Source organism: Leishmania donovani, chromosome 36 (genome assembly GCF_000227135.1).
Source record: "Leishmania donovani BPK282A1 complete genome, chromosome 36".
Taxonomy (NCBI): domain Eukaryota; phylum Euglenozoa; class Kinetoplastea; order Trypanosomatida; family Trypanosomatidae; genus Leishmania; species Leishmania donovani.
In genome coordinates, this window is record NC_018263.1 from 479,003 (window position 1) to 495,922 (window position 16,920).

The 16,920-nt window shown below is 57.9% G+C and overlaps 7 protein-coding genes across 7 annotated transcripts; all 7 read left to right on the forward strand.

Annotated features, from left to right (window-relative positions):
- Positions 1 to 1,651: 1,651 nt before the first annotated feature.
- LDBPK_361340 (hypothetical protein, conserved) lies at positions 1,652 to 2,233 on the forward strand (the record flags this gene model as incomplete). Its single annotated transcript, XM_003865202.1, has 1 exon — positions 1,652 to 2,233. One exon carries the CDS (start codon positions 1,652 to 1,654, stop codon positions 2,231 to 2,233), a length of 582 nt encoding a protein of 193 aa, XP_003865250.1.
- Positions 2,234 to 2,716: 483 nt separating this feature from the next.
- On the forward strand, positions 2,717 to 4,543 carry LDBPK_361350 (hypothetical protein, conserved; the record flags this gene model as incomplete). The annotated part of the gene is made up of 1 exon (XM_003865203.1): positions 2,717 to 4,543. One exon carries the CDS (start codon positions 2,717 to 2,719, stop codon positions 4,541 to 4,543), a length of 1,827 nt encoding a protein of 608 aa, XP_003865251.1.
- A 1,511-nt stretch (positions 4,544 to 6,054) lies between these two features.
- LDBPK_361360 (hypothetical protein, conserved) lies at positions 6,055 to 6,828 on the forward strand (the record flags this gene model as incomplete). Its single annotated transcript, XM_003865204.1, has 1 exon — positions 6,055 to 6,828. The coding sequence occupies one exon, from the start codon at positions 6,055 to 6,057 to the stop codon at positions 6,826 to 6,828; it is 774 nt and encodes a 257-aa protein (XP_003865252.1).
- An 840-nt stretch (positions 6,829 to 7,668) lies between these two features.
- Positions 7,669 to 8,937, forward strand: LDBPK_361370 (hypothetical protein, conserved; the record flags this gene model as incomplete). Its single annotated transcript, XM_003865205.1, has 1 exon — positions 7,669 to 8,937. The coding sequence occupies one exon, from the start codon at positions 7,669 to 7,671 to the stop codon at positions 8,935 to 8,937; it is 1,269 nt and encodes a 422-aa protein (XP_003865253.1).
- Positions 8,938 to 9,830: 893 nt separating this feature from the next.
- On the forward strand, positions 9,831 to 10,778 carry LDBPK_361380 (hypothetical protein, conserved; the record flags this gene model as incomplete). Its single annotated transcript, XM_003865206.1, has 1 exon — positions 9,831 to 10,778. The coding sequence occupies one exon, from the start codon at positions 9,831 to 9,833 to the stop codon at positions 10,776 to 10,778; it is 948 nt and encodes a 315-aa protein (XP_003865254.1).
- A 956-nt stretch (positions 10,779 to 11,734) lies between these two features.
- LDBPK_361390 (N-acetyltransferase subunit Nat1, putative) lies at positions 11,735 to 13,870 on the forward strand (the record flags this gene model as incomplete). The annotated part of the gene is made up of 1 exon (XM_003865207.1): positions 11,735 to 13,870. One exon carries the CDS (start codon positions 11,735 to 11,737, stop codon positions 13,868 to 13,870), a length of 2,136 nt encoding a protein of 711 aa, XP_003865255.1.
- A 755-nt stretch (positions 13,871 to 14,625) lies between these two features.
- Positions 14,626 to 15,486, forward strand: LDBPK_361400 (hypothetical protein, conserved; the record flags this gene model as incomplete). Its single annotated transcript, XM_003865208.1, has 1 exon — positions 14,626 to 15,486. The coding sequence occupies one exon, from the start codon at positions 14,626 to 14,628 to the stop codon at positions 15,484 to 15,486; it is 861 nt and encodes a 286-aa protein (XP_003865256.1).
- Positions 15,487 to 16,920: the final 1,434 nt, after the last annotated feature.

Below are 16,920 nucleotides of genomic sequence, written 5' to 3' on the forward strand. Positions count from 1 at the left end.
TCATCTCTCGAGGCTGGCTGTATCATGAGCATGACCGAGAGAGGGCGGCACGCAGGGCAGCGTCGCAAGAGCTGCTTCCAATCGCGTCAGCTCTGGCGTGCAGAGCGCTGCGTAGGCGGCGTCACCAGAGGGGCCCGCCTTCGTGGGTGTGTTGTTGGCCGCCGTCGCGTATCTTGCCGTGGCCTTGCGGGACACCTCGGTGTGCGTCTGCGTGACGGCGTCGGTGGTGTGCCGTGCGGTGGTGTGGTTATGGCTTGCACACGTCAGGTGCTCATCATTGGGCCAATCGTGTGGGATGGCCCCCTCCCTGGCCGGCTGGGTCTTCATCTCGTGTCGGACACCGGGCCGCGCGAGCCGGCCCCCGCCCCGATGGCGTGTGGGCTGCGTGCGATATTGCCTTGTGTGTGGAGATCCTCCTATGCCGCGAGGTGACTGTTAGGTGTGCAGCCCGAGGTGGTGTGTATGCGCCCCGCAGGGACGTGACAGCACAGCCGCAGCGCCGCTGCTGCGCCGTTGTCGTTGAGAAGAGGGGGAGCGCGTACAGTTGTGCCCGTGTCGTCCTCTGTGAGCACGGGGACGCCAGCGGCGTGCCTCCTCTCTCTTGCTGCGCCGGGGTGCTGGAAGGCTGGTACGCCTGGTGCCCTGTGGGGCCTGTAGGGCCTGTGGGAGTGAACTGCGCGTGTTGCACAATGCAGACCCCTGTATCGACGCTTCGTGACGGGGGCGGGCCAGGCAACAGTGGTGCGCTTCGTTGCGCGCACTGGCAGTTGCGCTGCGTCTGGCGCTGGCGGGGCCACGGGCTGCTTCCTGCATCAGCGCCTCGCTGCCAAATCAGAAAGCAGGAGTTGAGGGCCGTGTACTCGTTGCATCGCCGGCACGACTCGCCGTGAGCTGGTACGAGCTTCATGGTTGATCGCAGTTCTCGTCAACGAGCCCGCCCAGCGCTGTCTAGCGATACGAAGAGTGGGTACTAGACCGTGAGGTAGCACAGTGCGGTGGCCGGGCATCACCAGGGCAAAAGCGAAGTGGTGCTGAAACAACGTGAAGCGTATTTTCCTTCCGTAAAGAACAGATTACTATCGCGACGACTGCAAGCGTTGCCGGGTGGAGTCGTGCAATGGAGGTTTTCAAGCTTTGGGGATAGTGTATAGCATGAGCTGCCAGCCCTCTGTAGACATGCTCGCGATTAAGCGTCATGCTGCCGGCACTCACGTGGCCGTCAAGCGAATGGAGTTGCGTTCACGACGGTGGCAAGCCTTTGCGCGGTAACCTCAAAGCAAGACGGAACCAATCTCAGTCGCTCAGCCGCTTCCTTTGCCGATGGCAAAGGGAAAGGATTTACGTCGTCGTTTTCATTCTGGTTGACGATCCGCCGTTGCCGCAGCGTTCGCCCCCCCCCCGCTCTCCTTTCTCCTGCCGGAGATGCGAAGACTTCTGTTGGGGCTCACGTCAACCGATAATGTTTTTTTTTTAATTGTCTTTCTCATATGGCTCTCGTCTCAGTAATGGTCTCCCACGTATTCCTTCACACCCTTCTCGCTCGTGCCTCGCCGGGTACCCGCCAGAAGACGTTTTGCAACGTGCTACAAACCTGTTTGTTCACCCTTCTGTTGTCACTGTACGAGGGATCTCATCGGCTGTGATCGGCATCATGATCGAAAACTACGATACGATTACCGCAGGAAAGCGACTTACGCCGGAGGATTTAGACCAACACATTAAGCGGCTAACAGCGCCACGGCGTGAGGTGGAACTGCGTGACCCGTTCGAGGTGTGTCCGACGAAGCGAATCTCGCCGGAGGCGCTGTCGAGGATGACGGACCGTCTCTATACCCAGAGCCTCCAACACAAACAAGAGCGTCTTGCGGCGGCAGAGCAGGCCGCTTACGGTGCGCACACGCGCGGCACCTTACTCAGATCCGCACCACTTTCACCACAGGACCAGGAGACATCCGTGAGGCGATTGTTCAACGATGCACTCGAACGGAAGCAGACGAACATGGAGCAGCTCCGCCGACAACACCAATACCACCGCCCCACCAACGAGACAAAGGTCCCGCTAAACATGTTCGTGCAACATATGTACTACGACCGCCTGGAGGCCAAGAAGAAGACGGAGAAACGCCTTTACGACACGTACCTGGCACCGACAGAAATTCACACCGGCACCATTTCTCGCGAGAAAGCCGACGAGGCATCGAATCGCCTGTGCACCACGAAGGCGGGGGCGTAGTTGTCGCGCGGCAAGTCGGTGCTCGTGTAGCCTTTTATTTTTTTCTTTTCGTCGTATGTACACTATGTACGAAGTGTCTTCTCCGTACCCTCTCCCCAACGCTGCAGCTCGTATCCTCCATTCTGGTCGTGTGCGCTTGTGAGTGATACCCGTTTGTGGCTGTCCAGCGAGCAAACATAGCATCGACGCGACGGCGGCACTACCGTGTTCTTTGTTTTTCCTCTTCCTGAGGCCCTTTCTGCCAAAAGGAACCGTGACGCACAGAAGAGATGTCTCGCGCTCGGTCTTTGCGGCGGCGTACTGACCTCCCTCTGCTCCTCATGCACACAGGCGATTCGTGAGCCATGCCTCGTTCACGGACGCATCTTTCTTCCCTTGCGCACTTTATCTTCATATCCTTCCCCCCGCCCCCCTGCTCTATCGCCGGCGCGTGGGGTGTATATATACATGCATGCATATATATATATATACACATAAATATGTATGTATATTATCTTTCACACCGCTGCCACGCATTACTGGCTCCGGAGCCGGCACACACGACGTCATTTAAAGCGGAGAGGCCCTTCCCATCCTACTCCTTTTGTGTTTCCCTTTTTGTTTCTGCCAACAGCGTACTGTGAGTGCAATCGCCCCCGCCCCTCACCCACCAGGGCCGACCACCCCGTGTTTGACATGGCCGACGCCGCGGCGTACCTCAAGCTTGGTAAAAAGATCCAGTCTAGTCGATTCGGAAGGGCCGGCGTGGCTCGAGAGGAAGCAACCGTCATCAAAAACGACGGATGTGCGGCAGCTGCTAGCGACGGTGGCACTCCTGGCATAGATGTCACCTCCAACAGTACCACAAGTGGTTTGGTTGTGGTGCAAGTGAATGACGCGCAGCGTGAGGTACAGCAACTGCCAATGAAAAAGAAAAGGGTGGCGAAGCGATCACGCAGCGGCAGTGACGAAAAGGACCGACCTGCAGCGCCACCGGCGAAGTCGAACTCGATGGTGAATGCTACACCCGCGACAAGCACAGGCCAGCCCCCCTCGGAGGACTTATCCACCAGAGGCGTAGTCTTCGAAGATGGGTTAAATTTGACAAATGTGGCGTCGCCCACGGCGCCGGTTCCGCCGGTAGAAGGGGTGGCTCAGCGGATCAATCTCATGGCGAAGTGGTTCCCTGCGTCCTTGCAAGAGCGCAAACTTGACGCAGCGGTGGCACCCTCCATGATGTTTGTGGAGGCGACTGTCGACCGCGTGAACAAAATGCGTGAATATGTCCTTATCCTCCGTTACGGCATCGAGGATGTGGAGGCACTCTTGGAAGAATCGCGGCAAACCCAGTCGAATGTGTGGGGAAAGGAGTCGGCAGACGGCAATTCGACTCATCAGAGGCCGCGGCGAGAATACTGGGACCTGTCGAGTAGCGAGGTTCGTGAGCTAGTGCGCTCGGTTGGTCTCCCGACTTTCGCGCAGGCGCTGGCTGAGTTTTCGGATGCGGTATTCGGCTCGCACTGGTCAGCTGCAGCGGCTGTCTACCGCCTCTTATCTCGGCGTCGTCGTGTTTGTGCGCCGATGGACTACAACATCAAGGCCTGGCATGAGTATCTCAATACTCACGGGCCAGAAGGCGGGCGCCCGCCACGGCTTTCGGATGTCCTGTGGCTGAGTGCCGCTAGTACCTCGGCGATGTTCACCGCCACGGCAAGCCGGCTGCTGCGCGGTGCGCGCTGCTGCGCGGAACAGATCAGCGTGTCGGATGCTTCGCTGGACGACAGAGCGTCATGCACAGCGTCTGAGGGCGACTCGGGGCCCTCAGATCGACCGAGGTTCTTTGACAACACCGAGACTGCGGCTGAAGAGAACGAGCCGGTGTCGACGCGCGTCTGGCTGATGTCCGCGCCTGTTATTTTTCCGCCGACGCTTAGTCATGAGCAGCGGGCTGTGCTCTCTTTTCTGCGCTTTCTCATGCCGACCTCTCACTCGTTGCGCGAGCGTACGACCTCGGTGGGCTACGGCGTGTGGCTCTTCGCGGCTTTCAGCGCACTCGACATCCCGCTAGACCCTGACACAGACCGCCTGGCGCATGACCTATTCCGCACCTGCTGCCGACATCTTCGCACACTCGCAGCCTGGCAGGGTGTGTCCGGCAGCACCCGCGACTTGCTGCTGAGCAAGCTCCATCCTCGCAGGCCCGACGCGGCTCCACCTTTGTATACCTCCCTCGACGACATTCGCAGAGAGGATGTGCTCGCGCTGTACACGATCGTCGTCGTTCTTGCCCGCTTCTTCCGTCAAAACCAGGACCATTTCATGCCTTTGTGAGTGTTTCCACAACGCCGCTGGCAGAGTACGATTCACGCGCATTCCTTGCAGTGCGCCACTTTGTTAGCCTGTATCCGTATATCTGTGCGCTTGTGGGAGTGTGGCGGGAGTGGCCTGTGTGTGCGTGTGTGCGTACGTTGGCAATGGACATGATCATAGGCCCCCCTCCCTTGAGCCAGCTTCCAGTATAAGCTCGCTAAAAGGGATAAAGAAAAGACAGCGGACTCGCCTGCCGTCATGGGCGGCCACAAAGTGATCCGATCCTCCATCATCTGAATCTTGTCAGGAGGCCTGTTTTTTCTTGTCGTTGTCCCAGCGCTTTTGGTGACCTCTGATAGCCAGTTCAGGAGGGGGAGGGGCGCCGCGTCGCGGCACCAGGACCCAGCCACCCACGCACAGTGTGTGTGGGGACGCCAAGCACCTACGGCGTCAGGTGGGGGTGGGCCATCAGAGCGATTTGCCGCTGCCGGCGTCGGCGGGGAGACACGCCTGTGCCACCCGTATGACGCGGCAGAGCGTCCGTGCAGCTCGAACGCACCTCACACCCGGCTCTCGGTCTCCACTGGTGGTGGTGGTGGGAGGGGGTGGGGGGCCTCTGCGCCACTCCGGGGGAGCGGAGTTGGTGAGAAGAGTTTGGGGCACAGGCCGTGCTCGGGTGACTGAGTCGGCGCCTTGCGGCAACGCGTGCCTGCCGCTGCTTCGCACCGGGCTGATGGGAGCCTCTGAACGATTGGGAGAAAATGGAATGGAACTCTTGCTGAGTGGCAGAGGAGACGCTGTGGCACTTGATAAAAAAAATCGGTTTGTGTCTAACAGAAGCCACTGCACACGAATTCAAGGCGTGCTTGCACATTTCTTAAAGGTGCGCATGATAGGCTATCCGAGGTACTCCTCATGGGATTGCTCTTGTCGCTCTTCTGCCCACTCCTCTTACTCCTCACATCCCTCGAACACGATTCCGTCTCTGTTTTTCATCTTGGCCCCTCAATTCTTTTGTATGAATGCCTTTTGGGCCGCCTCCTTCCTGTATGGCAATTCGAGGCGGGAGACGACGACGCGCACTTTGGGTGCATTTTAGTTTTATGTGTCGTTTGCATACGTGTGGGCGTGTGTGTGTGAGAGTCATTGATGGCATTCCGTGTGTTCTAGCGGCATAGAATCATCTCTCGTTTCTTTTTCTTCTTCACCTCCGCATACACACACACACACACACACACGCACAAGCATACGTATACGTACGCATACATACGCACCGGGGCACTCGGTGGGTTCCGACAGCGTTTTGACGAGCTGGTGAAGCTTATCACCTCTTTTATGGGGTGAGGTGTGGGGGTTAATTTATGAATATTGAGCGCATAGACGACACCACATTTCTCACTCCGCTCCCTCTTTCTTTCCCAACACTAACCACAAGCACCACGAAAGCCAACACCCTGTCTAACGAGCCTTCCCGCGCTACCGTTGATATCGGAGACCACGCACGCCGACTCTCACACAGAGGAATCACTGCCATGTTCACGTTGTTATGTTGCGCAGACTTGGCGGGCAACAAGGTGAACCTCGAGATCGCCCTAGAGACCTTTCCAGCCACGCTTCGGTGCCTGGAGAGTGACATCGCTCGTATTTTTAGCCGTGAGGTGGAGGAGTCGGGTACAGTAGAGCATCGCACAAATGTGGCGGAACCCTTTCAAGTAATGAGTGTCGTCATCTACGATGACGTGCTGCTGCGCTGGACAAAGCTCAAATCACTGGCACAACTGCACGAGTACGACCAGCTGTATGTCTTTCAGCCGCAGACGCAGTGGCACGTGGACCTGCAGAAGGAGCTGCCACCCCCGCGGCCACCAGCGCGCAGTCGAGCATCCTCCCTAACTGGGACCTCGGGCGCGTTGGCATCGCTGCATGTCAACGGCCGCGCGTCCTCTCCGTGGCCGAGGAGCGGTCTTAGCACTCGAGTTTCTGCCGCCGCGGATGTCGATACATCGCATTCACCTGTTCCGAGCCGGTCGCCGGCGCGAGCACAGTTGGAGGAGCATCGCCGTGAGGAGGAGCGACTGGCGCACCGGTTGGCAACCCTGCGGAGGGAGCGGGAGCTCCTCGAGCGTGAGGCGCAGCGGGAGGAAGAAGAGGAGCGTCGCCGCCGCTCCCTCGAGACGTACCGGCTGCTGAAGTGCAAGGAGGAAGAAATATGGTCTCAGCGGGACGCATTAGCGAGGGCGGAGGAGGAGTTCCGCCAATTTCTGGCGGAGAAGCAGCGATTGATGGGGCAGTCCCCAACGCCCTGAGTGAGGGGAAGCCTCCGGAAAATCACATGCCTTCGCCGCGCTGGCGACTGCCCCTCACACCGGTGCACGTCATACCTCTCAGCGCGTCGAGCGTCTAGTCCTCTTTTCGCGCTTCCCCTCCGTCACTGGATGTCAAGGCCACTCTCTCCCCCCCGTCGCCTTCCTCGCTAGACTGTATATCGCGAACGCACACAGAGAAACGCAACCGAAGAAAATGAAAATAACCTCGTCGAATATACACAATGCCGGTTGGCACCCCGCAGAAGTGATAGTGGCTCTCGTTTGGCGAAGCGCTTTGCCGGCAACTGGGCAGTACCGAGGCATATAGGCTCGTCGCGAATTAGAAGGGCTTCTTCTAACACACGTCGCTAGCTCGCTCGCTCCCTCTCTCTGCCTGCATGCTTGCATAGGATGCTTGTACTGGCACCCCTTTGCCGTGCGTCTCTACCGTTTGTTGGTGTATTCATGTATGCTTCTTCTCTTCTGCGCTTCTTTCTGTCCTTTCATCTGTAGTGCTTGCACGCCTCTCTGACTTGCACACAACCACGTCGTTGTGTAGGACGTCGGTACTCGCAAAACGCCGCGGTCGTGTTTCTGGTGTATGCGGCACCCTCTGTTCATCGCATAGGGGGTGTCTCGGCGGTGTTTTGTTCTTATCTGGGGGAAGTCGCTGGGGGGGGGGCCGAGATGCACAAGTGATTTACTTCGGAGACCAAACGGCACACGCCGGTAACCGCAGCGCCCTGCGCGGCCTTCTAGACTCCTTTGCATGAGTGCATTCACGGTAAGAGCACATCGTTTCTTAGTTGCCTTGCTGCGAAGATGCAACCTGGCGCCGAGATGAGCTGCGGCTCGTACGCGGCGTTCCACTCGTTGGGAAACGCACTTCGTCGACCGAAATCGGACTACAGCATATCACTGGAGGCCAGGGGTCGTAGCGAAAAAAAGATCCCCCATAAGAGCACGAGCGCAAGCTCGTACACTGCGGTAGAGCAAACAGGACCGCATCGTAGCTCCCCGCGCTGGAGCTTCGTTCGTGAGACGGCTGGTGTGATGCAGCCCGCAACGGCTGTGGCGAGAAGGGCCCCTGCTTTGCTTTCGACCCCACGCGATCAGCGTACGCCCACGCCGCAGCACGCTCAGACGTCGCCGCGCAGTGAGCAGCACGTGACTATCGCTGGCTCTGATGCTTACATGGATGAGGCTGCCTCTGCACTTCTCTCGGAACTTCAGCAGGTGGTAGTGCGTGTGTCGCATCAGATGGTCGAGGAGCGGCGCCGTGCCGCTCAACAGCGCAAGCAGATCTGTGCGCTGGAGGTGATCGTGGCGGAGCAAGAAGCGATGCTGGATGCCCTGCGAGCGCAGCGCGATGCTGCACAGTGTGAAAATAGCCGGCTTCTGAAAAGCTACCAGCAGAAGTTACGCTGGCGGGGTGCCGACCCTGTTCAGGCGGCTCGACGTAGTCCTGACATTTGCGGCACATCGGGTACGCGCGTTTCAGCGGCGCAAGTAGACAACGTAGTGCAGGCTGAGTTCCGACGCCTCTCTACCATTTCTGAGCCATGTTCTTTTAGCGGGTTCGACGATGTAAGCCCTGGTGTCGCTGCCGTGTTGCGGTCGCTGGCGACGCAGGTACTTCAGCTGCAGGGTGCTGCGCAAAAAGACGAATTAGAGGCATGCAATATATCAAAGGACGCGCAACCTGCTCCGGTGCAGCCTCATGCAGCATCCTCGTCGCTTCGTGCAAGTGCACGAGCAACTTCGACTTCTTCGCTCCTGCCAGCTTTCAACAGGAGCGCACCAGCTGACGACCACGGCAAGGCTGGCGTCGTGGACCGCGTGACGCCGGTTGCGGCGCTAGAAAAGCGAAAGAAAGCATCCGTGTTTGCAGCTGCCACAGCGGGACCGAACTATTCTCCCTCGGAGAGAGCTGGTCACACAAATGGCGAGGAGGCTGAGTTGCACTGCGTCGATCTGGACGCCGGGACGAACGGCGATGCGCATGCAGCAGCATGCATGGCGTCCGAGGCAAGCGCATCGGTGGGGAGCTCCGTGTGCGAGGATGCGGCCTCCATCTTGTCTGACATACGTGCCCGCTACGGTCTGTAACGTAGAGGGGTGCGAGTTGCGGAAACAGAGACGCCTCGGGAGAAGAGGCCGTATGGCGAAAAGAAAAAGATGTCAAGCTCACGTTTGGCTTGCGTGCGCTTGCATGTCGTCCGAGGCGTGGAGTGCGGTGGGAGGCCACGCTGCTGCTGGCAACTGGGGCGCCTGGGCATACTCACACTCATGCAGACGCGCAGCGAGTTGCAAATTCTGTCGTGATTCGATTTTCTTTTTCTAGAGGTGTACCGGTGCGCAGATGGCAATGTGGTTTTGCTTGAAAAACATGTACACACACCCTAGCAAAGGCGCAGCGCTTAACTTCAATGTACCGAGTGAAGGCCCGCATGCTTGCGTAAGTTGCTGTGTCCGTGTGCGCGTTGTCGATTCGCTGTTCGCTGTTTTCTGACCAGAGGCCGCGTATTTGCACGCTTATGTGATGCTGGTGCATCCTCCCCCCGCCCCTGCATGAAAGCCGGCCTCACCGTATGCACGCGTCTGCGCTTCGTTACAATTTTGTTTCGGCCTCATTCCTCATCATCTTCTCCCACACATGGACGACAATCTACGTAACCACGTACTTGTCTGACGACGCACCTTTGCAAAATACTCTGTTTCTTGTTGTCGGAGAGGTGGACAATCTATCCGTCACAGGCGATAGCCCGACTACCCATCCGGTGTCCACGCTACACATACACACGCACAGGCTTCTACGTACCGGTACGCCTTTCCTTTTTCGGCACTCAGTCTCAATGTGGAAGGCGGTTTGTCGCAGAAAAGATGCCGCGCTTGCAATGCTTCCAGTCCGTTGTAGGCCACCAATGTGTTGCCGTGCCCTCCTACGCACCCGGTCATCCTTCGTCTCTGGCGTCGTTTCGACGGCCTGCCCTGTGCTGGTGATGTCGGCGCGGCGATGGTGCGCGACACCGCCGCCACACGGCACCGGCTCCTCTGGTTCACAGTCCATAGATGAGGAGGCTGTCGTTCGCGCTGCCAAGTGGAGTTCGTCCAACTTCGAGGAGCGATTGGGCTTCCGTGCCGGTGAGACTATCACTGAGGAGCGTCTGAAGCGCCACTACCGCATTCTTGCAAAGCACTACCACCCGGACACGTCTGCGGGAAGCGGCAGCAGCAACGGCGTAGGGTGTGAGGGGGAGACAAGCGCTGGCAGGGATGGTGCCTTCCAGAGCATAAAAGAGGCGTATGATGTGGTCAACGCTGCGGTGAAGCAAGGTGGTCGACGGGGCGGCAATGCCTCGCGCGGGTTCTCCGCGGAAGACTTCGCTGGGGGCTTTGAGTTCTCTGACGAAGCGCGGCGTCGCTCTCAGATGCGACTCCTTGGCGACGCGGTCCTGCTTTTCGTGTTCATGACAGTGGCCTTTATTGGAATTGTGAGCAGCCACAACAAGTCACGCATGCAGTCTCGCTATCTTTGGCACCTGGTCGGGATCTTCTTTATAATTCAACTCTTCCCACGCCTGTTTGCGGCGGCCATCCTCTTCGCTGTGCATTCGATGCATCTGCTCGAGAAAGCAACGCTGCAGGAGCAAGCGGCTATCTCGCTCATCGTGGAGCGGACTGAGAATGCCTGCTCTGTGCAGCTGGACGGTCTGAGGACCGAGGCGCAGCCGAACGTTGTAGTCCAAGTGACAACGACAGCAGACGCCGACAACGAAGCTGCAGAGAGGGTTTCCTCGACACTCACCTTCGACAAGGGCGTCACAGCATTTACGCTACCTGTGCCAGTCAATTTGAGCTGTGTCTACCACGTCAAAGCAGTGGATGAGGCACGCAAGATAGTACTGGTGGATCGGTCACTCTCGGCGAGGATGCCGGCGACCGTCTAGCGCGCGGCAAATCAGCCTCGATCTTGCCTCTATGGTTTTGTCATGACCGTCTTTGCCCGCTGTCTCCACTAAAGCCAGAACGGTAAGTGCGAGCTGCTAGCGGAGACGCTTATGGAGAGGGAAGGGTTTCCGGGATATGCGGCATATGGAGGAGCACACATGAATCTCGCTTTCGCTTGTCCTTGGGGCACCTGTGTCGCGGTGTTCGCATCACGTTTCTGCGCTTTAAAGCGTCTTTTTTGTTGTTGTTGTTGCGTGTGTGCGTGCGTGCATATGCGTGTCATCACAGAGCCCACCGTCGCGTCTTTTTGTAATGATCAAGGTACCTGTATGGCTAACCTCGCTGGCCCTCGGCCACCGCGCTTTTCTGTGTGGTGTGTGCATAGGGTGGGAGTAGTCTTCACCAGCCACGGCAGAATATCCGAATAGCTGGGAGGGATGAGGAACACACAAGAAAACCCGAGAAGACTCGAATGCTCTTCCTCCGCGAAGACGGGACGCTTCACCGGCACAGCTGAGGTCGTACGTTACCTCCTCCCTCTCCGTGGCCCTTTCGTCCTCTGGCTTACTGACATCGACAGAGGCGCGCGCGATGTGCAGCACGTTTATGCCATACGTCTTCTTGGCGCGGTTCCGCGGGCTAGGCTTCATTGTTGTGTGTGATTCTTCATCTCCCGCCGCCGTCGCTGCTGCTGCTGCTGCTGCCCCCCACCCACTCCGACACCCGCCTAAATCCCGCTTGCTCACCATGGATCTGCGCTGCACGCCAAGCAACCTTCCCCTTCTCCCTCTCCTGAGTGCTCAAGGCAGGCGCACGCCAAAAAAGAGAATAATAATAACTAAATAAACTGGCCTACTTCGGCACCTTCATCAACGGAGAAAGCGGATCTGCCAAGCGGGTTCCGCCTGTTTGTTCGGTGCTGTCCTTTTCTCGTCCTACAAACGGTGCTTTAATCATGTCGTCGGCGCCGTCCACGCTCTCGGCGGATCAGCAGCGCCTGTTCGACCGGATGAATCGCGAGTACTCAAATCGCGAGTACAGCAAGGCGCTGCGCACGTCGGAATGCATTCTAAGGGTCGTCCCAGATCACGTGGACACGTTTGCCGGCCGCGGGCTTGTTCTGTACAACATGGAGAGGCAGGAAGAGGGTTACGAATCCATTAAGCAGGCTATCCTCCTCAACCCCAAGTCGATGGTGGCCTGGCACGCGTTAGGCATGTGCCAGCGGCTTGACAAGAAGTTTGGCGAGGCAGTGAAGGCATTCAAGCGTGCGCTGACATTTGATCCGGCGAACACGGAGGTGCTGCGCGATTTGGCGTCAGCGTGCATTCAAGTGCGTGACTGGCCTCTGTTCCTGGAGGCGCGTGAGAAGATGGTCACGGCAAAGGCGAGTGTGCGCGCAAACTGGGTGGCGCTCTCGTGCGGTCACCGCATACTAGGCCACAGCAGGATTGCCGCAGCTGTCATGGATACCATGACTTCCATCATGGACGCTGGCGACAATCCCGTCGAAGTGAGCGAGGCACAATTGTATCGCGTCGAGCTGGAGCTGGAGAGCGGGGCACCGCAGCGTGCGTTGGAGCTGCTCAAGAAGCACGACAGCGAGATCATCGACGTGGAGACGAAGCTGCTGCTGCGTGCCAAGGCGCACGCGCAGCTCGGTCAACGCATGGAAGCGGAGAAACGCTACATAGAGGTGATCTCGATGGGTGTGTCGGAGGCGGACAGCATCGCAGCCCTGGCTCACCTGCGGAAGATCCCGCTCGACCGCTACCTTCGCCCGGCAGCGGGGTACACGGAGAAGTACATGGAGATCATCGACCGTGTCCTGAAGGCATGCCCAAAGTGCGACTACGCAAAACGCCACGCGCTGGACTGTGTGCCAATCGCGGAGTTCAGTGAGCGTCTCGCCGCCTTCGCCACACCCTACATCCAGCGCATGATTCCGTCCTTGTTCAGCGTGCTCAAGTCATTGTACGTGGATGCCGAGCGAGCGGCAATCATAGGTGACGTCTTCGCGATGATGGAGCGGGAGCTTGAGGCCAAGGACTTCTCTCGTTTTGGCGGGGAAGCGAACCCGTGCTACATTCTTTGGGTGTGCACGTTTCTCGCGTCGCACTACCGCCGCACCGGCGAATACGCGCTGGCGCATGCCTACATTGAAAAGGCCATCAACCACACACCAACACTAGAGCTGCTTTACCTGGAAAAGGCGAAGATATTTGCGCGCGAGGGCAAGACGGCCGAGGCAGCCGAGCAGGCTGATTTGGCGCGGAGGTTGGATTTGCAGGACAAGTACCTGAATAGCAAGGCGGCCAAATACTACTTCCGCGACAATCAGGTGGAGAGAGGGGAGGCGACGATGCAGCTCTTCTACAAACCGTCGGTGGTGGCGGGTGACACCTACCTCACAGCACTCGAATCGCAGTGCTATTGGTATGAGCGCGAGGTGGGAGAAGCCTTCTACCGCAGAGGCGACTACATCTCCGCGTTGCAGAACCTTCTCATGTTCGAGCGCCACCATGAGCAGAACCACTGCGAGCTCAGCGACTTCCACAACTACGTATTTCGGCGCAATACCATGCGCCCGTGGTTCGACGTGTTGGACTGCGACGACAACATGGGTCGGAACAAATTCTTCTTGAAGTTTTGCCCTGCCATTGTGCGCACTTACATGCGCATTCATGAAAAAGGCGAGGAAGCTGTGCGGGCTGCGCACGTGCCGAGGCCAGAACTGAAATTTGACGCGATCGCCGCAGACGAAGTGAAGCGGATGAAGCAGCAGCAGAAGGACTACTACATCAGCGACGTGGACCTGTCAGAGCCTCTGGTGAAGGCGAGCCGCTACATGGGATACCTCTTGGCCCACCGGAACACCCAAGCCAGTACGCATACGCTCGCTATCGAGCTGTACACGGCGGCTGCCAAGCCTCTCCTTGTCGCTCGTTCGCTTCTTTCTCTTCACCGACAGCGGTACAACAAGACTAAGGAACTTGCTGTGGCCTTCAAGACTGGGCTGTACACCACGACAACCATGGACTCTCGCGTGCAGGCTGTTGTTGATGAGATCCTTGCCACCTTGCTGGAGTAGTGGATAACGGAAGACTCCCACCCCCCCCTCGAACCAAAAAATAATGGGAGGCACGCCTTCATGCATGGCGGTGCGGGTGGTTTCCTTTTCCGTTGTGATTCATGGCGTGCGGGTGTGCTGTTGTGGAGAGAAGTGGGGCCATGAGGTGAATGCAGGAAGGCAGATTTCATCAGGCGAATGCCCTTGTCTTTGTCCGCACGGGCGCGCATGCGTACACAGGCTTGTGTGTGCGCGCGTGCGCGTGTGCGTGCGTCTTTTGGGTACACCGTCAGTTCTGTTAACCTTGTAATGCGGCGAAGCCTCCGTTGTCTTTACAGTGCGGTGTGTTTCTTATCGCTCTAGTTCTTTTAAGGAGCCTCCCCGTCCACCTCCTCCTCCTCCACAGCCTCCTTTCAATACACATCCATGCACCCCCGTGTACTCGATCACACTGTCTGGGGAAAAAGAAAACAGAAGTTCTCTCCGTCCCTTGGACGTAGTGCAGAGATTATCACGAGCATAGTGGCAGTGTGGATAGTAACCTCGCTTGACAGAGAGAGGGAGGGACGGGGTACGGCGAACGCTGCAACAAGCATCGTGCACGGGGAGTGGCAACGGAGCACACGGGAGCGAATTCGGCGTAGGTTTGCAAAGAAGGTGCGCGTATTCCCAAAGCCGACTAGGCCTCACAAGAGAACGAATATGTAGGACTTCCCGGCTCTCCATATCGAGTTCAGGAAAGAAGCAGAAACAAGGCAGCTCAGCCCACAATCCGCATGTCATATGTTCGGGTTATGATCGACCGAAACCAACGCATTTCTCTATCTGCATCTGCGTTTTTCTTCCTCACGCACGCCTCGCTGCGTCACGGGGAGCTGTTACCGAAACAGAAAGTACAAAGAAGAAGGAAAAGTGCGATGCCGAAATTGTGCGTGGAGTATTCCAAGTCGGGACGAGCCAAGTGCTCCAACACGTCATGCGGCAAGAAGATTGAGAAGCACGAGCTACGAATCGGCACCGAGGTAATCATGCCATTTAGCGAGGAGGGAGTAGAGTCATGGAAATGGCGCCACCTCTGCTGCTTCACGGAGCGACAGCTGAGCAATGCAAGGAGCAGCGGTGACATTGACGCCATTCAAGGCGAGGGCGACTTGGCACCCGCCGACAAGGCACTCGTGCAGAAGATGCGTGAAGGTAGGCTCGTCGGTGATACGTCCATCCTTGGACGTATTGGCGACATCGCACACTCCGCAGTGAGCGAGGAACTAAAGGGAAAGGGCAGCAAAGCCACCAAGCCAAAGGCAAAGGCGAGCGGCTCTGCGGACGATGGGGGCTTACCGTCCGCTTCTGCTGGCGAGAAGCGACCACCTGCGCCGCCGCGGAAAACAAAGATACCGAACACCAAGAAGCAAGATGATGATGCTGATTCCGAAGCGACAGAGGAGTACGAAGTGGCTGTCGAGGCTGTGACGGGAAAGCCGAAATGCCCGTATGGGGCCCACTGCTTTCGCACAACCGAGGAGCACTTCCGGCAGTACACGCATGGCGACGATAACGGCACCGCAGCCGATGCTGCAGTCCCGTCTGACCACAGCAGCGCCAAACTCAAGCCCGTGATAAAACGAAGAAAGCTGTAGCATAGTGTGCGGCAACACTACATGCGCTATCGCCGAACGCACTTGGGCACTGGCAATTTCTAGTTGGCGAGGGAGTCGTGTCACGCTGAAGGCCAGCCAACGGCGCGTTAGACATGTTGCCAGTACCGGGACCTACGGTAGCGGCACCAAAATTCTCTATTAGTGTTATCGCTGTGGAAACGTCCAGTTCAGTCTGCTGCAAGCATGCGGTGACGTTTGTCGCGCCGCCCCTCGTTCACTGGAGACTCCCACCAAAGAGGATCTCACGTGGCCGTAGATTTGACTAACAGCAGGTGCGCTCACGTCTCCAACGCAGCCTACGAGCTTCTCCTCTTTCCCACTCGCTCACGACTTTCTTCTTTTGTGCGCATCTGTTCTCGACATGATGGCTTCAGCGCAGTGGGGGCTTGCAACAGTTCTACGTTCTTCTGAACTGCCGTGCGCGTTTTTTTTCTGCGTGTGCGTGCGTTTGCGCCAACCGTGCGAGTCGCGGCCATCGTCCTGTCGGCTTTCTGACGTGACACGCCCGGAGGCACAAGCGCCACAAAAATCTGCCTGCGCTTCCGGCCGAGTGCGTCTCGGTGCTTGAGCGAGAATCTCGCGCAGGGACTCACCCCGTCTTCCTAACCGGAGGGGAAGACGTTGGAGCTCAAGGCAAAAAAAAAAGCATTGAAGGAAAAGGAAATCCAGCCTGAGGCAACTGCACAGCATACCTGCCGCAAGCACCCTTTTGTAGACCCGCGGAGGACGAACCTGCACCATGTCCACGCAGCACACATCTACAACGTTCCTTGAGCGCTGTCCTCGTGTGGCGCCGCTCCTCACCTCCTCCGCTATCTGTTTTTCCTTCGCTCCTGCGCGCACCCGCAATCAAGCCCCACCGCGAAGAAACAAGGCCAACAGTTCTGACCCTGCATCTTATCCATGCACGCCGCATCCTTTTTTCTCCACCCCGTCTCCTTACTCTCTGTTCACCCGCTCCAACCGCTCGCTCTCCTCTCAAGGTACCGCGAAACTGCAAGGACACCTTGCACGCCTTCGTCGAGTCCGTGTGAGGCGCCGCACGGGACAGCGCCAAAGCGGGCACGCGTGCTTTTTGCGTCGGGGCGATTGGGGAAAAGTGTCCTTCCGGCCGGAATCGAACCAGCGACCCTGTGATACCTGCGAACTCTACAGTCACATGCTCTACCAATTGAGCTACAGAAGGTCCACAACAAGGTCGCACTTCGTGGCTACAGCGAAGAACACGCAACCCCACCAGCCCATCTGAGGGGGTGGGAGGGGGAAAAGGCCGCTAGGGGGATCGAACCCCTGACCTCCGTCTTACTAGGACGGCGCTCTGCCATTGAGCTAAGCAGCCACCGTTCCCTGGAGGGAAAAGCCGCCTGACACCCAAAGAGCTGCAGCCCAGCCGGCTCCAGGTGCGGCTTCCGT